At 44.7% G+C, this 21,211-nt stretch overlaps 1 protein-coding gene across 4 annotated transcripts in view; it reads left to right on the top strand.

The window, feature by feature from the left end:
- The window catches only part of SPATA18 (spermatogenesis associated 18), a 36,214-nt gene that overhangs the window by 3,954 nt on the left and 11,049 nt on the right, over nt 1-21,211 (top strand). For 2 of the 4 annotated variants that reach the window (XR_006201957.1, XM_042936400.1), the window contains exons 2-7: nt 10,736-10,841; nt 10,951-11,066; nt 12,937-13,040; nt 15,449-15,544; nt 18,715-18,966; nt 20,755-21,019. Coding sequence is in view for 3 of the 4 variants with exons in the window: in XM_042936400.1 (XP_042792334.1) it covers nt 10,736-10,841; nt 10,951-11,066; nt 12,937-13,040; nt 15,449-15,544; nt 18,715-18,966; nt 20,755-21,019 (939 nt within the window). In the remaining variant the exon portion in view is untranslated. Of the gene's footprint in view, nt 1-10,735; nt 10,842-10,950; nt 11,067-12,936; nt 13,052-15,448; nt 15,545-18,714; nt 18,967-20,754; nt 21,020-21,211 lie in introns of those variants that run through there. The other 2 variants (XM_042936401.1, XM_042936402.1) reach the window with 2 other exon arrangements.

The raw sequence follows: 21,211 nt of genomic DNA, 5'->3' as shown, positions 1-21,211 counted from the left end.
TTTTTAACAGTTTTTCCTTGCATGTGTATCACTAAAGAGAGAGGGTAAGAAAATGTCTATATACTACTTTACTAAAATTTAGGTTACATCTAGACTTATTCCGTGTCTTGTCACCTACAGTGTGGGTTTGGGTCAACTGCTAAGAGCTTTCCTGTAAGGCTGCAAGTTTGTTTTACTAGTTCCAAGGACTTTTGCCTTGAAACCTTAAGGTGAAGAGTATTCATTGTAGCAAAGCTATATTTGTTAAAATGTTGGTGGTAGAGGTTTGTTCACTAAAAGTTTTAAGTTATGTTTGCTGTGGAAAGTTGATTTTGCTGACTGTGACCACATTGATTTAGTTCTAATTAACTCAAGCAAAATAAAAGGCCATAAATACTAGTCTAGAATTAGGGATGTGATCCAAGTTACCCCTTGGGAACCTGTTATTATTCAGTGAACAAGATCAATGATTTGAGCAGATGAGTTCTAAAACACACTGCAGATCGTTTTATTTTTCTTCAAACTAGCTAGTATTTGGATTAACAGTTGGATCCTGGCTAGGTTTTCTTCTAACTTTCCCTCATCTAATTTCCTTCATATGGATTCCTATCCCTTCTCCCTTAATCTGTCCATCACCGCTATCTTCTCACTCTGTCCTAAGTATATTGCCAGACACAGTAAATTCTTTAAAAATGTAATTTTCTGCCCCAAAGCCTTTGGTTTTTATTTGTTGGCTGGTTTTTTTTGGTAATTGTTTTAATGTTTATTTATTTTTGAGAGAGAGAGAGAGAGAGAGAGCACAAGTGGGTCAAGGGCAGAGAGAGAGGGAGACACAGAACGTCAGGCTTGAACTCACGAACCCTGAGATCATGATCTGAGCCTAAGTCGGCAGCTTAACCTACTGAGCTACCCAGGCGCCCCTGTTGACTGGTTTTTAATCTTACAACATCCAGCAATCTTCTGGGGCCTTGGCAAAACCACTGTTTGCTTGATTTTTTAAAAAACTTTATTTATTTAAAATTTATTTATTGAAAAAAATTTCAAGAAGGAATAGTTTTCAAAACCCCACTAGAGAAACATAATAAAAACAACAGCAAACATTGCCAATTCACTTTCTTTCAGTTATCAAAGAGAAGCTGATTATTGTATTGCTTGGCCTTTAAAACTTGGGTTCCATCGGCTGTTCAGGGACAGCTTGGTGCAAACATGTAACTCTCAGGATTGTTTTTTCCTCCTTTGTGGCTATTGAGAATGTTGGTGAGAGCCATCGATAATCCCTTCTTGTTGAACCAAAACCTGAGCTAGTTATTAAGAGCTTAAGAATTCACTCAACAAATGGTTATTTAGTTTCTGCTACCTGTGAACCTTTGGCCTAGACACTCTGTATTTACAGCTTTGGCGGTGTACTTTTATTGATTAGTTTATTCAACAAAATATTTTTTCAGAGTTTATGATATGTCTATCTGTGCTGGATGCTAGGAATAGAAACGTCAGTTGCATCTTAATGATGAGGTTCCAGTTGGAGCGGAGGATGAGGGGTAGAGGACGCAGCTTGTGCAAAAAGCAGGGAGGCATGAAGAAGCCGGCCTATGTAGGGGGCCTGTGAATAGTTCACGGCAAGGAGTGGAAGTGAGATGAGGCTGGGGACGTGGGGTGGTTGCGGCCAGAAGGTAGAGGCCTTGGACAGTGTGTTAAGGAGTTTGGACTTTACCCTGGGGGCAATGGAGGGAAACTAAAAGCACCATGCGGTGAAGACACATGTTTGGATGTTTGGAAAGGTTGCTCTAGCTGCAGCCTGATGGGGAAATTGGAAATTCTAGGGAGGACGGACAGAGCTGGGAAATATTTTAGGCAAGAATCAGCCCCTTGTAAACTATGCTGGCACATTCAGTAAACAAGGTCCGACTCTGAGAATGGTTCTGCAGATTCAAGTAAGAGTATGTGGCCCCAAATGCCCACAATTGATCATGCAACATCTGTATGGTCTTCTTGGTCAACTTTGTGAAAGGGTCAAACACCCACCTATGCAGAACTGGGTTCTGATTATTAATGACTCTATAGAGATATTAAGATGAGAAATTAACCTCTGTCCAATGTCAGCAGTACCTGGAGAAGGTCAGCTCTGGGCTGAAACTCTCCTCCTCCTTAGGTGCTTTTCTTTCCACGCAGAGTCTTGTGAACTAGGGAGCTACCTTTGGTCAGATGCTCTGAGATTTATTACTTTTTAAAATGTACTGTATGTAATTATAGGGGGCAAATGGTAAGTTCTTACTACACCCTTGATAACCCCATCCTTATGATAGGACAAGATTCCATTTCTTGAAGTAAATTAATAGACACCAAGACATTACATTCTGGGAACTTTTGATTATTTGATATGTGAATGGGGATAATAGGGAGAGCTGATAATGCTTCCTCTTGAATTACTTTCTTGTTGTTATAGAAATCTGCCCTCTTAAGCAACAACAGCATATCAACTACCAGTACATAAAAAGGAGATTGCAGGGGTGCCTGGGTGGCTCAGTCAGTTGAGCATCCAACTCTTGATTTCTGGCTCAGGTCATGATCCCAGGGTCATGGGATTGAGCCCTGTGTCAAGCACCGTTGGGCTCTGCGCTGAGCGTGGAGCCTGCTTAAGATCCTTTCTCTCTCCCTCTGCCCCTCTCCACAGCTCTCTCTCTCTCTGTCTCTCTCTCTCTCAAATAAAAAACAAAAACAAAAAGGAGATCTCAAAGAGGCATCTCCTCGGTTTTCAGATAATCTTTGTGGTTGAAATAGATGTCTCCATGCCAAAATATCCCTGATTCTCAGTACAAAAGGTTGTTGTGGTTACTATGGTGTCACCAAACAGACTCCCTGGCTGCCTTTGCCCTTCCCCGTAGTGAACATACCTCTACATTCTTGGGGATTCTCTCTAATTAGTAAATTTATAGAAAACATTTCTTTCCCTTTATCTCTTTCCTCCTATGCTGCAGTGATTAATAAAACCCCAAATCTTAGTGTCTGAACTTCGGTAAAAGAGGTTTTTCATTCCTGCATAATATGATGGCAACTCTTCTCCACCATTGGCTCCGTGTCAGGTGCCCTCCATCTGGCGGAGCAGCCATCACATCACGGGACCTCAAAGATCTGTAGGGAGAAAGAGAGAGCGCACTGAAATTATACACACCTCTTTCACTCATCTTCCCTTGACCAGAAGAATTGTTATGTGGCTCCAGCCTCATTGTAAAGGAGCCTGACAAATGGAGAGCAGATGGAATATTTATTTGGGGCCACGGTTTCTGCCACAGCAACTCATGATGAATCCATGGTTGTGAAAGAACTTGACAAGCGATTGAGGCAGATTATTTCAACAGAGGGCCAGATTATTTTATTTTTAACAGGGGGCTGTTGACAGTCCTTTCTTTTTTTTTTTTTTTCAACGTTTTTTATTTTATTTTTGGGACAGAGAGAGACAGAGCATGAACGGGGGAGGGGCAGAGAGAGAGGGAGACACAGAATCGGAAACAGGCTCCAGGCTCTGAGCCATCAGCCCAGAGCCTGACGCGGGGCTCGAACTCACGGACCGCGAGATCGTGACCTGGCTGAAGTCGGATGCTTAACCGACTGCGCCACCCAGGCGCCCCGACAGTCCTTTCTTATTTTCATCTTGGACAAACTTGTTAATGGCAACATCATCACTGTTTAATATTTAAGGATAATAATGAAAGAAATCCAACAGACATATTAACCGCAAGTCAAGACATTAAAATCCCAGTGGTGAGGTCTAAATAGAAGCTTTTGCTAAATTGTTGGGGTATAAATAAGCCTACTCCTCTTGTACCCGAAATTCAGTATTCTGGTTTTAAAACATTGTTGTGGAGCTGGTGCGTTCATGGCAAAGTCAGCCATGCTGTAACATTGAAGGTTGATTTTGGAAACAGAGCTATTTGAAAGGCTGCCTGCGTACGGGACAGCCACTTCCCTGGAGGACTAGTTGTAGCCTGTTATAACCCGCATCATCAAGGCTTTCAAAGACTTGAAAGCTTTCAAAGCACTCTTCATGCATTATTGCCTTTAAACTTTATAAGAACTTATGAAATAGCATGTTTTATTTTCTACATTTTACAGATGAGGAAACCAAACCTCAGGAGGGCAGCTAACCTGCTTGAGGTCACTGCAGTAGAAAGGGTTGAACTTGGATTTGAAACTAGGTCTTTTGCTTGCCAAATTCATTCTCTTCTCTCCTCCAGGGGGAGGGAAGGTGTAATAAGGAAATTTCACTCACTTGCAGTGCCCATTTCCTGCCATCTTTCTGTGCCTCTCCCCTCTCGTACACATGTGCTGGACAGAAGGAAAAAAGGAGGTAGAGATTAAGGCTTTTGTTTCCCATGTGTGAATTTCCATGACTGGCTGCAAGCAGCTACATAATGCTTATCCCTCAGGCTAGTCTCTACACGCTTACTGTCATCGTTTCTTTTCCTTGCTCATCTACTAATTCTCTAACTGGCAAGTTTGGAATGGCATTCTTGTATGTAAAATTAGTTTTCTTAACGTTTATTTATTTTTGAGAGAGAGAGAGAGAGCAAGTGGGGGAGGAGCAGAGAGAGAGGGAGACACAGAATCCGAAGCAGGCTCCAGGCTCTGAGCTGTCAGCACAGAGCCTGATGTGGGGCTCGAACTCATGAACGGTGAGATCATGACCTGAGCCGACACTTAACCAACTGAGCCAGCCAGGCTCCCCTTAAAATTCTTTTTTCTTTTTTTTTAAATAAAAGTTTAAAAAATAAAGTCAGGTAAATAATGTAATGTTGCAATAGGATTCATTTTTTTTTTTAAATATGAAATTTATTGTCAAATTGGTTTCCATACAACACCCAGTGCTCATCCCAACAGGTGCCCTCCTCGAAGCCCATCACCCACTTTCCCCTCCCTCCCACCCCCCATCAACCCTCAGTTTGTTCTCAGTTTTTAAGAGTCTCTTATGTTTTGGCTTCCCCTCCACCAACCTTTTTTTTTTTTTTTTTCCCTTCCTCTCCCCCATGGTCTTCTGTTAAGTTTCTCAGGATCCACATAAGAGTGAAAACATATGGTATCTGTCTTTCTCTGTATGACTTATTTCACTTAGCATAACACTCTCCAGTTCCAACCACGTTGCTACAAAAGGCCATATGTCATTCTTTCTCACTGCCACGTAGTATTCCATTGTATATATAAACCACAACTTCTTTATCCATTCATCAATTGATGGACATTTAGGCTCTTTGCATAATTTGGCTACTGTTGAAAGTGCTGCTATAAACATTGGGGTACAAGTGCCCCTATTCATGTTTTAAAGGAATGTTGGGATGAATCCTTTGTACTGTTAATTTTTACCTAATATATATGAAGTGTATTTTGTGTGTGTGAGACTGAGGTTTATTTTTTCTTTTTAAAGTTTATTTTGAGAGAGAAAGTGAGCGCGATTAGGGGAGGGGCAGAGGAAGAGGAAGACAGAATCCCAAGCAGGCCCTGCACTGTCAGCACAGACTCCGATGTGGGGTTTGAACTCATGAACCACCAGATCATGACCTGAGCCGACGTCGGATGCTTAACCAACTGAGCCGCGCAGGCGCCCTGAGACTGAGGTTTCTTAGAAGGGAAATCAGTGTATTTTGTGCTCTTCGAACTTCAGTTTGAAAGTTGATTAAAGATATGCAGCGATATATTTTATTAACTCAGTGATGGAAAGCTTTTTCTTTTTCATGTTGTGGAGGTGCTTCAGGGTCAGGAGTAGAACCAAGGGCGGGAGAGAACCACTGGTAAAGGCATGGGTGATCAGGCTGAAATGTTAACAAGTCAAGGCTGCTCGGTAAAAGGCGTGTAAGGACGGGAAAGGGTGGGTGGTGGTTCTGCAACATGCGTCACGTGTGCAAAGGCAAGGCTGGGGCGGAGAGAGTTGCTGGAGGGAAGCGCAGGGGAGTACGGCCCGACAAGTCACGCGGAGGCATGTTATGAAGGATTTGGGAAATCAGGCAATATTTAGGCTTGATATTATCAGGAGCTTCTGTTTGGGCAAGAGAGCAAGGACCTCGAAGGGATCGGAGCAAAGCCACTGTCCTGCTGCTCTCCTTCTTGCACCTGGGAACTTCTTGAAAGAGTCACGTGTCCTCATTGTCTTTGCTTCTTCTCTGCTCCCATTTGTCCCTCAACCCCGTGCAATCTGGAAATGCAGCAAATATCCCCACGCCATTCTGCTGTCACTACTCTCATCGTGGTCACCAGAGGCCACTGGATGGCCAAGTCCTACTTCTTTTTCCCAGTCCTTATCTCCTTGATTTCTCTGCAGCAATTGATGCACTGAGTTCTATGGCTTTAGCTACTTCCCAGATGCCGGTGACCCCCAAATCTATCTCTAGCTTGAGGCTTTCTTCAGAGCTCCCGACCTGAGTAACCACCAGCTTTCCAGCCAGGACCCTGTGGACACTCTACATCCTCCAACCCGACAGGAACCCAGCAGACTAGTTTTCCCCTCTCCAGCCTTGCTGCTTCTCCCACTTGGGTCCTCTGGTTGGGCAATGGCACCGCATTCTCCGCTGTGGTCCAAGTCAGAAACTTGGGGCCCCTTTCTCCATCATGCCTCCCAAATGGGTTCATCACACTCCCAGGATTCTACCTTTAAATACCCACCGAATATGTCCCATATTTTCCCCTCTTGCTACCACTGCCCTTATTCAAGGGCCCGTCATTTCTTACACGGGCGGGAAAATCTAGGGTAAGTTAGGGCACGCCGCAAGCAAACTTCGTTGCGGAAATATCTGTGCCTGCAGGGAGTAGACTCACAGACCCAGGAGATGCATGCTGTCCAGAGAACTCTGCCCTTGACCGAACTCACGGTATGTGAGTTCCACTCTCACATACCTTCTCCTTCCACTCTCTCTGTCTGCTGAAGGCTTCCAGAGCCGCACCTCCAACCCCCACCGCTCGGCTGAGATCCAGATGCCTTTCCTGCTGCTCTTGATACAGTGCCATGGATGCGAGCTTGGCTCTGTGTCAAAGGCTGCAGGAACGGGCTTAATTTCCAGCTCGACCACATTTTCTCCAAATTACTTAAGATCTCGTTTTGTTTTGTTTTTTTTCTCCTTGGTGGATTTGGGATCACAGATGGTACCCATTTTGTAGGGTTGCTTTGAGGATTAAATGAAACTGTATTTAGAGCACTTTGCACAGGGCTTGGCTGGCACGAAGTAAGCGCTCAATAATTGTTGGGTACAATTACTAGACAGCTCTCTCTGAAGGTCCTGCGGGTCCCCTACACTGTCTGAAAATCCCTCTGACACCTATCTGTTTCCCACCCATCTGTTCCCACCTATCTGTTTCCCATCAGAGCTGTCTGCTTCTGCCAGAGTGATTTTCGTAAAACGCAGAATAAATGGGACCATGTCACCACCCTCCTCTACCCACCCCTTCAATCTTTCAGTGATGGGCTGGAGCCCACAGCCCTTCGTGGGGCGTATAAAGTTTATCATTATCTGGTCTCCAGACCCTGTACTCCACTTTGCTACCTTGCTGCTCCTTGTCTTGGTACCTGCTGTTCCTCCTTTTGAAATATCTTGATTTCTTACCCCTCACTGCTCACTAGGGTGCGCTTTGCTCCTTCTACAGCTCACCATCCCCCTAGAGCACTTGGCACACTCTAAGGTGACCATTAGTCCTCTCTGGGCGTCTCCCATTTTCCATCTCGTGTCCCCAGCTGGTGCTGTCATTGACAGCAGGCAACTTTTAATTTTTTCAAGGTAGCTTTGTTTCCTGAGCTAGCAGCCCAACGCCTTATGAATGATAGGAACTCAATGATTTATGAAGGGATGAGCTTTGGAATTAGGAGACAGCACAATTAGTTCATATCTTTGCTCTATTCATTTTGCGGGAGTGATTGTTAGAATAACGTGACTCTATTGTGTCTGGCGTGGTGCTTTGTGTTAGAAGCATGTTGTGAGAGGTCTTGGGATCAGAAGCTCTCTCCCACTGTGTATTCTCTTCTGTTATTTAAGTTGTGTGAACAAGCCCCCTTAAGAAACATTCCTGTGGGCACCTCCTTTGTACCGGGCACTGGGCAAGGGATAGGAGCATATGGTAATAATACTACAGCAATACTTTGAATTATTATGCACCTAAGTTAGCTCGGGAGATCGGCCACCTCCTAAGTATGAGTAAACAGGGGTTCCTATTTAAAATATCTTTTCTAAGAGAATATAGTGAATAAGTGTAAAACTATATTTGAATCGAGGCTTACCTTATCCTCTACCATTGCCCCCTTCAGTACCACACTCTACCTCATCGGTACAGATTGTTGAGTGCCTTCTGTCTCTGAGACGCTAGAGAGGCATTGTTGGGATTTAATTCTCCTAACACACTCTGCAAGGTGTCATCCCCATTTTCCTGGAGAGGAAACGGACTCAGACAGATTAACTAACCTGTGCAGGATCGCACAGCATGGTGGCAGGTGATAGAGGAGAGAAAATCGCTCAGGTCTGCTGGACCCCCGGGCCCCATTCTCTGTCCACTTAGCAAATGGCATGACCCAGCCAGAGGGCGAAAGGCTGTTCAAAAGCAACAGGTTCACTGTGATGAGTGCAGGAATGAAACAGCAAGGTCAAGGAGCAGCTGGTTCAACAAGGGAGGGACAGACACAGCTGTTCAGCTGTAGGTTCCAAGTGTTCTGATTATGTCAATATTTACGCCATTAAGTTATTCATTCCTTCATTCATTCATTTGTCAAATATTTTGGGGCCCTTCCATTTGTTATGCATGCTAGCGGCAACTGATACAAACAGGCAAAAGACCAAGTAATTTTTTAAAAGAGCTCCTAGTCTCTTTAGGAGAGGGGGATAGAAGGATGAGACAGAAACAAATGGCTGCGTCCGAAATAGGCGCCACAACAGAGCTTGTCCCCGGGTGCTATCCACCGGGCATGGACGTAAACCAGAGGCGGCACCCAGGTTGCTGTGAGTCCGTGCCATCCAAACTCCTCCCTGGCCCTCTAGGGTCTGTCCTGCCAACCCCTCTCACCTTCGGTGTTTCTGTCACACGCGCTTACTTTTGGTTCCCAAGGTGGCTTAAGTTGTTCCTGCCTCTGCCGCGGGGCCTTTGCCCCTGCCGTTTCCACAGCGTGGCACAGCCTTCCTTCAGGAATCCGCGGCCAGACTTGGCTCTGTGTCTCCCCCTCAGGGAGGCCTTTCCTGCTGGCCCTCCCCATTCACTCTTGTCACATCAGCCTGTCCTCCCTCTGCTCCCGGCACTTCTCATGATCTTAGGAGCATGGGCTTTGCAACAGGCTGCCTGGGCTCCAGTCTCAGGTCTGCCATTTTCCTGGCTAGGTAACCTCAGACAAGTTATTTAGCCCCTCTGCACGTCAGTTTTCTCATCTGAAAATGGGGATGCTAACAGTGGTACTCCTACCTCACAGTGTAGTGTTGAGGGGGGTAACCGAGCTTATGTATGCAAAGCATTGACCCTGCCCGGTGTGTGGGAGGTATGCAATAAACACAGAGGGCGTGAGTCTTCTTGTCATTTTTCCGTCCAGTACTTACTGGGTTTGACCACAGAGACCATAGAATACAGGGCTGGAGTGCCATAAGTGACCAGGCCAGCACAGCCTCTGTCCACAAGGAGCTTACTGCCCGTCTGAACCACTTCTCTTGTTGACACACGTATGCATTTGACCTGTAGCCTTTTGCCTGCAGGTTATCTAAACTTTTCCTCTTTGTTCTAGTTTTTGTTTTTTTTTAATATGTATTCATTTTTAGAGACAGAGAGAGAGAGAGAGAGCGCATGAGCAGGGGAGGGGCAGAGAGGGAGGGAGACACAGAATCCAAAGCAGGCTCCAGGTTCCGAGCTGTCAGCACAGAGCCCGACGCGGGGCTCGAACCCACCAACTGTGAGGTCATGACCTGAGCCGAAGAGGGCCGCTTAACTGACTGAGCCACCCAGGCGCCCCTTTGTTCTGGTTTCTAATCGTCTTCACACCCTGCTTCCCGTCTTGGGATTTGTGGCGCCCAGGAGGGACCCACGGCTCGTGCCTTACCGTGGCTGGAGATAACACATAAATCTATGCCTCTTTACACCCACGTGATTTGTTTGCTCCTTGTAGCTGTGTTCCTTCCTTTAGTGTTAGAATCAATGAGAGGTTTGTCTCGTGAGGAAATGGTAAAAACCCACCAAGGAGATGAAAACAGCAGAATAATAGTTAAAAGCCCACCTCTTGGCTTCTTCATGTTCTGTTGTTTCACAACCATTGGAACTGCCCTTTTCCGCATGTCTGCCCACCGTCTCCTGGGCTAGATTTCACTTCCTCTCAGAAGTCTTCCCCGATCTTCTGAGACCATGGGCTCTGGAGTAGACCTGGGGCTCACCGGTCTGGTGAGACTTACTATTCCACTGTGTGTAACTGTCTACACTCTTCCCTCCCCTACTAGTCTGCATGTGCCATATGGCCTGGGCCATCTCTTTCGCCATCTCTTCTGGGTCACACCTTGAAGTGGCATAAATCACTTCCTGTCCCCTTGACCGGAACTCAGTTACATGGCTGCACAGACTGCTAGGGAAGCTGGGGAAAGCCATCTAGCTGTGCGCCCAGGAGGAAAGGGAAACAGGTTTTGCTCAACACATGGCGGTCTCTGCACGTGGGAGCCCACCAGAGAGAGGCAGCCCCTGCGTAAAGTCAGGGTAGCCCCTGTCTACCTGCGGTGGGTCCCGGAAGGGGAAGGAATTGCACTGATCTTCTGTTTTGGCTTTGTAGACAAACACATGTGATCAAAATCTCAATCGTTGCCTTGAGTTCATTGAACAAATTTCCAAAGTGCAAGGACAACTCTTCAGGATCCTCACCACAGCTGCCCAAGAAGGTGAGAATGGCCTGTGCTTCCCCGTCTCCCTTCTTTTGTTTCTCTTCTCTGTACTCTCTCCCTGTGTGGCTAAACTTCTCTCGCTGACCTGATTTGTGCACTCTTTTAGGAGGACACAATGATGGTGTGGAAATAATCAAATCGCGCCTTTTGCCTTGGCTGGAGGCCTCCTTTACTGCTGCTTCCCTGGGAAACACTGTTGACAGCAAGGTCCCCTCTCTACAGGTAGGCACGCTAAAGGATCACCCTTGACTTTCAGCACCCAGATCAGGCTCTGGGAACTCAGACATGTAGAAGATACAGCTTTTACCCAGTGGGGGACTCAGCTCTAGTTAGGGGATTAGGACACAGGTACCAAAGGTGAGTTTCTGTTTATAGTCGTGTGCGGCATAAAGGGTTGAGGTGTCTCTTCAAACAGACCTGCATTCAAATCTCAGCGTTGCCTACTTACCAGTGGGGTGACCGCAGACAAATGAATGAGCCTCTGCTTCCTCAGCTGTAAAAAGGGACTGGTGATGTCCTACATGTAGGACATTGCCCACACTTGGCATTAAATAGGAACTTTTGGATGACAAAGTAGTCACACCGACACTTGGGGTACCATGGGGCCTCAGAAGAGAAAGAGACCACCAGATGGGGAAAGCTCCCTGTTCTGAAAGAGTGAAATAACACTGATGGAAAACTTCCAACATGAAAAGAAAACTTAGTTCTCAGAGGCTGACAAAGGGCATCATAATTTGCAATCGATGCTGGTGATTTCTGTGGGAAAAGTGTCAGCTTTGGAACAGTTGAAGCCCCACACTGGAAAGAGAATACATAACTCGTTTAAGGCATTGGCATCATTAAATATTAGTCAACTTGATTTTATTTATTTATTTATTTTATTTTTATTTTTTAAAAAATTTTTTAACATTTATTTATTTTTGAGACAGAGAGAGACAGAGCATGAACGGGGGAGGGCCAGAGAGAGGGAGACACAGAATCTGAAACAAGCTCCAGGCTCTGAGCTGTCAGCACAGAGCCCGATGCGGGGCTCGAACTCACAGATCATGACCTGAGCCGAAGTCGGCCGCTTAACCGACTGAGCCACCCAGGCGCCCCGTGATTTTAAATATTTATATGCATTTACATAAGTTCTTTTCTAAAATGAAAGCATTTAGAGCAGGTTTTTCTTGGCAGCCTTAAGAGGCCGTGGTGGAAAGTTTCCTGCCTGGAGGTCACTGGGTAGAATTCTGGTTGCTCTTCTATGGTCGTGGGTGGGTTATCTAACCTTCCATGTCTTAGTTTCCTCATTTGCTGAATGGGGACAATGCTTTTGCTGACCCGCTAGGGCCATTTTGAAAATTCAATGCGATAAACATGCAGCAACCACTGACCTAGGGTAAGTACTCCATAGACGTCAGTTGTTATTAAGCAAGTTTTTCACCCCTGAGGATTTTCCTGTGCCGCTTAGATTTTTACCCCATGGGTGTTATTCTGAGTATAAAGACATGGGATGATATTTCAATGTCTTTTTAAAAAATTGAAGTGTAATAAAATATGGTGGTATAGTTTATCTGCAATGAAATCCATAGCTTGCTAAGTGCATATATCCATGTAACCCACACCCTATTAATTTATAAAACATTTCCATCTCTCCGGAGCATTCCCTGTGTCACTTCCCAGTCATCTCCCTCCTCCCCCATGGCAACCACTCTTCTGATTTTTATCATTCTAAAATTTTTTTTTAACATTTATTTATTTTTGAGAGACAGAGCACAAGCAGGGGAGGGGCAGAGAGAGAGAGAGGGAGACACAGAATCCAAAGCAGGCTCCAGGCTCTGAGCTGTCAGCACAGAGCCGGACGTGGGGCTCGGACCCACGAACTGTGAGATCATGACCTGAGCTGAAGCCGGACACCCAACCGACTGAGCCGCGCAGGCGCCCCATGATTTTTATCATTCTAAATTAATTTTGCCTGCAGTAGAACTGCATATAAATGGACCTATCCACGCGTGTTCTTTGCTGGTTGATTTCTTTGGCTCAGCATAATGTGTTGCAACCCATCATGCTGTTTCCTGTATTCAAGCCTATTTTGATTTGTGTATCATTCCAGGACACGTTTGATAAGGAGAGACATAAAGATCGAGATCGGGACATGCAGCAATTAGACTCTGAGTTGAATTCAACTCGTAATCAACTCAACCAGGTTCAAGACGAGTAAGAGGAATGCAAGTTATCTTTTTTCCAAGAAGAATTGTTCTTAATTTTTAAGTTTAAAGGGAAAATAATGGCTCTTGTAAAATGTAGACATGTGCAAATAACTAGTGTGTGTGTGTATGTGTGTGTGTGTGTGTGAGAGAGAGAGAGAGAGAGAGAGAGAGAGAGACAGAGAGAAAGAGAGAGAAGGAGAAAGAGAGAGAGAGAGGAGGGGGCCCCACCTCTCTCTCCACCCTCATCTCTTGCCAAGGTCTCCTCCCCTAGTCTGTTGTCTACTCCTCACCCTGAAGCCTTTGCCTGCGCTCCTTCATGAACATGGAAGCCTTCCTTTGGTTCTTTGCATAGCTCGATCTTTCAGGTCTCAGCTGAAAGGAGATTTTTCTCAGAGTCTGTCTGTGACCATGTATATCGAAAGGTCTTCGTTTCCCCCCTGTAGTTCTCTTTCACAATGATCTGAGACTAGCACTTCCCACCATTTGGAACGTTAAAACATTTCTTTGCACGTTTATGATCCACTTGGCTGGAAGGTCCAAAGGGGTGCTGTCTTGTATTTGCTCTTCTGATATTTGCTATCCGCTATTCTTGTTGTATCTTCATCACTCAACATCATGCCTGCCACGTGGTACATTCTCAATGAATGAATAAATCCCTAATTAAAAAAAAAAAATATGTTAACTTGCTTAAAGTAATGCTTGGCTCATGGATGTATCTCCTTTTCTTCTCTCTGTATATCATTCAAGCTGACAAATTACCATGTATACTTGCTTGTATGTACACGTATGGGTGTTCACACCCGTGTGCCGTGTCTTAAGAGAAAAAAAATCACTACTTTATTCATTTTTCATATTCTCCTTCCTTTCTTGGTATTTTTGCTTCTTTTAATTTTCTGCCATCTTCTTTGGACAAAAATGTTCACTTTTCTCTCCACGTATACTTTAAAAAAACCTGTAACATATTCACCTGTGAATGAAATCACAGCAATTTCCTTTCAATCTCCAGTAGCCTTATTGTGAAGTTACTGCTACTTTGGCTTTTTTTTTTTTTAAAGATTTTAGACATTTTGCTCATTCATTCATTTTTCATCTTGAAAAATATCTACTCTGTTACAGGCATTGTTTTAGGTGCTGGGGATAAAAAGGTGAATAAAAAAAAGTTCTTGCCCTTATGTAGTTCATGGTATGTTTGTAATGAGACTGTGTAAACCAAGTGTTGGAGGTGTCAGGAGAAAAGGAGACACACTTTGCTCGAGAGAGTCAAGGGTGGCATTTGCATGGGCATTCATAGGATGAGTGGGTTCTTGTTAGGAGAGGAGTAGGAGGAGGAGACCCAAAGGAATGTTGGGTAATCACACTACCTCCTGTTAATGCCTGATTGGCTGGGAACTGTGGGGATTTGGTAGCAATCCCACTAGCTCATTATTTCTCAATCTGCTTCACTGTCTAGGGGAGAATCCCAGTGTTGGACCCTTCTTCTTCCATCTAAAGGGAAGGAAGAAGACAGGTGTGAGTGTAGATAGCAATTGCACTCTCTTAGCCCCAGGGCGACTATGAAGAAAGAGCCTGGATATTACAGGGAAGTAGGGTCAGAGAAGTCAAGAGACCTTTGCCAACCTATGATCTCTCGCTGGACTAGGGCAACTTAATTGAGAACCACTGGTCTCCATCCAATGTCATCCGCACACTCCCATTTCTTTTTTAATTTTAGATAGACCTAAAGACATAATATGATTTATTATGATTTGCCTACAATGGAGAGAGTCCTTGAAACTAACAGTGACCTAGCTATGTTGAAAACTCAGGAGACTCGTGCTCAATATGTGGCGCGAGTCAGAGGCAGATGACATGGAATGCTCGGTAGTTAAGTGTGATTGTGGAAGACTTTCTTTGTAGGTGGGCAAATAATGTTTTCTTCATATTTAGGAAGTCAGGGACAATTAAGTCAAACGCAACTCTACGGTGCAAAGTAATGAGCACACTGCAGAAAATGGTATTCGTATATTGCAAATTAGCATGAGTCTATTGCAGGAAATGGAGATCTTATGGGGAGACACAGCCTGAGGATTTGGTGTAATTAGAGCAGATGAATCAGGAGGGTGAGAAGGAGGAGGTGAACAACTTTCTTTGTCCTTTACAGTCTAATGTTAATAATTATTACCTAGTCTTTTAGTGGTAGTAGCTCTGTAATGTCTTTGTGTCTGACATTCAAAAGAAGACTAGCATGTTTGTGCATACACGTACATCATAATATTTGCAATAGCATCTGATTGAATGCAGATGTCTCACAATTTGATCTTGTTTATGTTCAATTTATATCATATGCCAAAAGTTCCCGGGAGAACCTGTATCTTGATTCAGAAAGTCTGCCGATTTTGGAAAATCTGTCTTTAGTTATACTGATTTCTCTTACAGTCTGGCTGAAACTGAAAAGACTCTTGAAGAAACCAAGAACAGATCGGCCATATCCCTTCTGGCTGCAGAGGAGGAAATAAATCAGCTAAGAAAGCAGTAAGGGAAAAAAAAAAGACAGGATTATGGCAGCCTCTGATTGATCATTGAGTTTAGCTTTTTGGTGCTTCGTTACAATATGAAAGAAGCTATTCACAAAGAAAAGGCAGCAATATTTTTATTAATGTTTTACATACTTTCGCTTACCACAAAAACATTACCTATCTACTATAGAACATTTTCTTTCTTTTTTAAATTTAGTTTTTCAAATTTACATCCCAGTTAATTAGCACATAGTGCAATAATGATTTCAGGAGTCCAACCCAGTGATTCATCCCCTACGTATAATACCCAGTGCTCATCCCAACAAGTGTCTTCCTTAAAGCCCCTTGCCCATTTAGCCCACGTCCCCCACCCTCAACTCCTCCAGCAACCCTCAGTTTGCTCTCTGTATTTAAGAGTTTCTTCTGTTTTGTCCCCCTCCCTGTTTTTATATTATTTTTGCTTCCCTTCCCTTATGTTCATCTGTTTTGTCTCTTAAATTCCACATGAGTGAAGTGATATGATACTTGTCTTTCTCTGACTGATTTTACTTAGCATAACATACTCTAGTTTCATCCACGTAGCTGCAAATGGCAAGATTTCATCCTTTTTGATTGCTGAGTAATACTCCATTGTATGTATATACCACATCTTCTTTATCCATTCATCCATTGATGGACATTTGGGCTCTTTCCATACTTTGGCCATTGCTGATAGTGCTGCTATAAACATGGGGGTGCATGTGCCCCTTCCAAACAGCACACTTCTATCCCTTGGATAAATACCTAGTAGTGCAATTGCTGGGTCGGAGGGTCGTTCTATTTTGCCCTTTGCTCATTGCCCCACCCTTCTCGCCTTTGACAACCACCAGTGTGTTCTCTGTATTTATGGTCTGTTACTGTTTTTTGTTTGTTACTCATTTGTTTGTTTTAAAATTCCACATATAAGTTAAATCTTCTGGTATTTGTCTTTCTCTGTCTTATTTCACTTAGAATGATACTCTCTAGGCCCATCCATGTTGTCACAAACAGCAAGATCTAGTTCTTTTTTTGTGGCTGAGTAGTAATATTCCATTATATATATATATATATATATGTGTGTGTGTGTGTGTGTGTATATACATACATATGTATATATATATACACATATATAAATATAAATATATATGTGTATATACATAATATATATATGTGTATATATATACGTATATATAATATATATATGTGTGTGTATATATATATACATATATATATAAAAATATATATAAATATATATGTGTATATACATATATATGTATATATATACACACATATATATATATACATATATATGTGTGTGTGTGTGTATATATATATATATATATATATCACATCTTTATCCATTCATCTATCAGTGGACACTCTGGTTGCTTCCATATCTTGGCTATTATACATAATGCTGCAATAAACATAGGGTTACATGTATCTTTTCAAATTAATGTTTAGTTTTCTTTGGGTAAATACCCCCTAGTGGAATTTACTAGATCATAAGTTATTGCAAGTTTTAATTTTTTGAGGAATCCTCATATTGTTTTCCACACTGGCTGCACCAGTTTACATTCTCACCAATAATGCACAAGGCTTCCTTTTTCCACACATCGTTGTCAACACTTGTTCGTTCTTGTCTTTTTGATTCTAGCCATTCTGACAGGTGTAAGGTGATATAGCTTCCTTGATATTATTTTTGATTTTTCCCCCCCAGAAAGGAAGTGGGAGTTGTATTAAAACACACACACACACACACACACACACACACACACACACACACACAAATACCTTTCTGTTGCCTTCAAACATGTTCCATTGTTCTGATTTCTTCAGGAACACCTCCACACTATAGCTGGGAGTAGTGGTCAGTTTTCCACTTCTATCTCCCCTCTTGCCTTGGTTTTCATCTCTTATTTCCTATTTGAAAGACCTTCTCAAATTCTGTGATCATATAACTCAGTGATTTCCAGTAGCAGCGATTCTGTTCTTTACTGTTGCCAGTGCAGCTTTTAATTCTGCTATTACATTTCTAGCTTCTCTGTGTACTTCTCTCGTTTTTCTGGCATTATTTTTTATTTTTTCAATTACTTGTTTACAGCATAGTCTTGGCTTCGGGAGTAGAACCCAGTGATTGATCTCTTATATATGACGCCCAGTGCTCTTCCTGAAAAGTTCCCTCCTTAATGCCCATCACCCATTTAGCCCATCCCCCTACTCCCCTGCCCTCCAGTAACCCTCAGCTTGTTCTCTGTATTTAAGAGTCTCTTACGGTTTGCCTCCCTCTTAATCTTAGCCCTTGTCTTTTGACCTTCTATCACTGTCCTTTTCATCACAGCACATACTCTTTGTGTGGCTTTGCTACTGTTTTAGTCACACCTGTTTTTATCTTTATAAGAATGCCAATTGTATTTCTGAAGCTTTGTTTCTAGAATACATTATTTTTACAAGTTCACTGTTCCACCTAGTATTGTGGGTCTTGTTCAATCTCTATTGTTATTTCCACCCCCCCCCCCCCCCCCATATTCCATCTGTTCAGAGAGTCAAAGAGCTAATGAAGATAAGACCAGCTCCTGGCCCTAGGTTTGGAAGGTCAAGTGCTTCCAGAGTTCTGTGTGGGACCAGCCAAATGTAGAACAGGAGGACTATAGGCACACTCTGCTTTTGTTGGAGGATCTGTGTGCATATTCTTTTTTTCAGCAATCTCTTTTCATGCAAGTGGCAGAGGGGGGTGGCATTCTGACCCTGGCAATTCTGCTCTTTTCTGATTTGTGTTTGTGCCTGTGTATTTCCATCGGAGTTGTGCAATGCGGTAACGGGCATACTAAGCAGAGCAGCCTCGTCATTAGGTATGCCAGTTGTTATTACCTTTCCTCATCCCTGCCTCCCTCTCTTTTCTTTCCTCCTTTATTTTTTTTATTAAAAAAAATTTTTTTTAACATTTATTTATTTTTGAGAGACACAGTGCGAGCAGGGAAGCAGTAGACAGGGAGAGAGACACAGAATCTGAAGCAGGTTCCAGACTCTGAGCTGTCAGCAAAGAGCCTATTGTGGGGGCTCGAACCTGCGAACTGTGAGAATTGTGAGATCATGACCTGAGCTGAAGTGGGACGCTTAACCGACCGAGCCACCCAGGCGTCCCTCCACCTTGATTTTTGTTTGCAGGCTTAAATCTCTTCAGGCCCAGGAGGAAAGCCGCCACAAAAACTTAGAACACAGAAGCCCAGAGCACTGGAGTGTGGACTCCAGAAGCTCGGAGCCCAGGACCTCAGAGCAGAGGAAGTTGGAGCAGCGGGTCCTGGACAAGAGGAGTACAGAACACCGGCCCGAAGTGATATCCGATTATGAGAAACAGCTCCAGACGCTGAAGGACGAGATAGCGGTTTTGTCCGCTGAAAAAGCTGTACTCCAAGGAAGGTCGGACAAATTCTTATAGATCTTTTCATTTAAGCTCCTTTCGGTAGTGGTCCAAGGGTGGCTGGGAAAAAACGTGAAATGACAGCCTGAACCCAAACCCCTCCAATCCGGGAAACTTTGAATTGTGAAGGATTGTGTGCTCGAACTGCACCCTTCCAGAGAGAGGAAATGCCTCCTGGATTGCCAGAGCTCGAGCACCAGTTAATTTGGGGCTGACATTGAAGCCCAAGGAATGAAACTGAGACATATGTGAGGGGAAAGTTCTTTGGCTTGAAAGCCGATTTGGGTGGGGCTGTAATGTATGGGTGGTGCCCTGGCTGAAAGAATGTTCCCTGATATGAGGGTCCTGTTCTCTGAGACCTGGGAGTCCTCTCTCTGGGATGACGACCTGTCACTTTACTTGCTGTATCTCACTCTGTTTCATGGAGCGTGTAGGTAAGTGTTCTTGTGACATCCCTTTCTACTGACAGAATGCTAAGACCCGTCATTCAGAGTTAACTGAGGACAAAGCAGGATGTTTGTCTTGGAGCGTTTTTCCTTGTTCTTTTTTTTTTTTTTAAGTTTATTAATTTATTTTGGGGGGGGGGGTAGAGAGAGAGAGAGAGAGAGAGAGAGAGAGAGAGAGAGAATCCCAAGCAGGCTCTGCACTGACAGCAGAAAGTCCAATGTAGGGCTCGAACTCATAAACCATGAGATTATGACCTGAACCGAAGTCAGATGCTTGACCCACTGAGCCACCCAGATGCCCCTGGTTGTTCTTTTTAACACCTGCGACCTCCCTCAGCCCCACGGAGTGGCCTGACTCAGGCTAGCAAACCACTCCCACACCTGGTCCCCATTCCCCTAAATGCCACCTTAGTTCTCCAGTTTTGAGCGTCACTCTGTTATGTTGTGGTGGCACCAGCTTGTACTGGCCCCCAGGAACTGATTCTGTGCATTTCTGCCTAATAACTCCCAGTTCGGGGTGATGTCACATTAACAGCTTGAAACTGGCCACCATGGGAATATTTCTTGCACCATGGAAATCGTCAGACAGACTGCCATTGACAGAAGGAAGCAACAGCTTCCTTCTCCACCTTCAGAGAGGGCTTTGTATTACCGTTTGCTTCACAGTTTCTTCTGTAACACTTCTCTCTCTGGGGCCCCCTTTCCTTTGACAATTTATACTTGATAGCAATACGTTTCACTGATAACAGGGCTCTACCATTCACCAAGTACGTCCGCCTGTTTTAGCTCACTGCCTCTTTCAGCCCCCCACTCCCGCCCAGAAATAGGGCGAACATGCTGTAGGTGAAAACTTTAGGCTTTGGAGAGACGAGATGAGTGCAAACGGTCCCACTGCTATGGAAAGAGAACTCAGATCTTTCTCTCTGTTCAGTGTTCATCCCGTTTTATACCATAAGGCCTCTGCGGATATGCTAGTGCCCCAAGATTGGGGTAAGAAACACTGACAAGCTGATCTCTTTAACTCCGGCTCTCACTAGCGGTGTTACTTTACTTTGGGACCCTATTAACTTTTCGGAGCCTCGAGTTCCTCAGCTGCAAAATGGCCCACAATCAATGTTGACCTCCCGGGGCTGCTTAAAGGATAACATGAGGTGCGAGCTCACCACGCAGATACAGAGCGTCCGAGCGCGTATTTGACGCCTTGCGGAGAGGTCGCCGAGACAGCGGCTCTCCCGGGCCCGCAGCCGGGCGCCGGCCTCCCAGTATCTTGCAGCGCCTGCGGCAGGACCGAGGGAGGCGTGCGTCAGACTGCTTCTCTGGCTGCTTCTTGCTTGTGCACAGGTCGGTCCGGAGCCGCACTCCCAGCCCTGCCCCGCGCAGCCGCAGCCGCAGCCGCAGCCGCTCCGCCAGCCCCTCCACCGCAGTGGCCAAGGTCAGGAGCCCGTCGCCGAACCGCGCCAAAGCGTCCAGCGTGGCGCGCAAGGCTGCCCTCCTGTCCCGGTTCAGCGACGCCTACTCCCAGGCCCGCCTGGATGCACAGTGCTTGCTTCGACGCTGCATCGACAAAGCTGAGACGGTGCAGCGGATCATCTATGTCGCCACCGTGGTAGGTGACGCTGCGGCGGCTGCGCGCAGAGGCCCTGGGGCGCAGCGGGGAGACAGCTGTGAACAGGACGGCCTAGGAGGGCTGGTTGAACCTGGGGTCGCGGGAGGAGGGCGGCATGTCCATCTGCTGGCTGGCTGGCTTCCTGCCTTCCTTTCTTCCTTGGCAGATACTGGGGATGCATAGGTTTTCACA

Source organism: Panthera leo, chromosome B1 (assembly GCF_018350215.1).
Source record: "Panthera leo isolate Ple1 chromosome B1, P.leo_Ple1_pat1.1, whole genome shotgun sequence".
Lineage (NCBI taxonomy): Eukaryota > Metazoa > Chordata > Mammalia > Carnivora > Felidae > Panthera > Panthera leo.
Note: the sequence above shows the minus strand (reverse complement) of the source record. Positions and strands in the feature narration are given on the sequence as shown.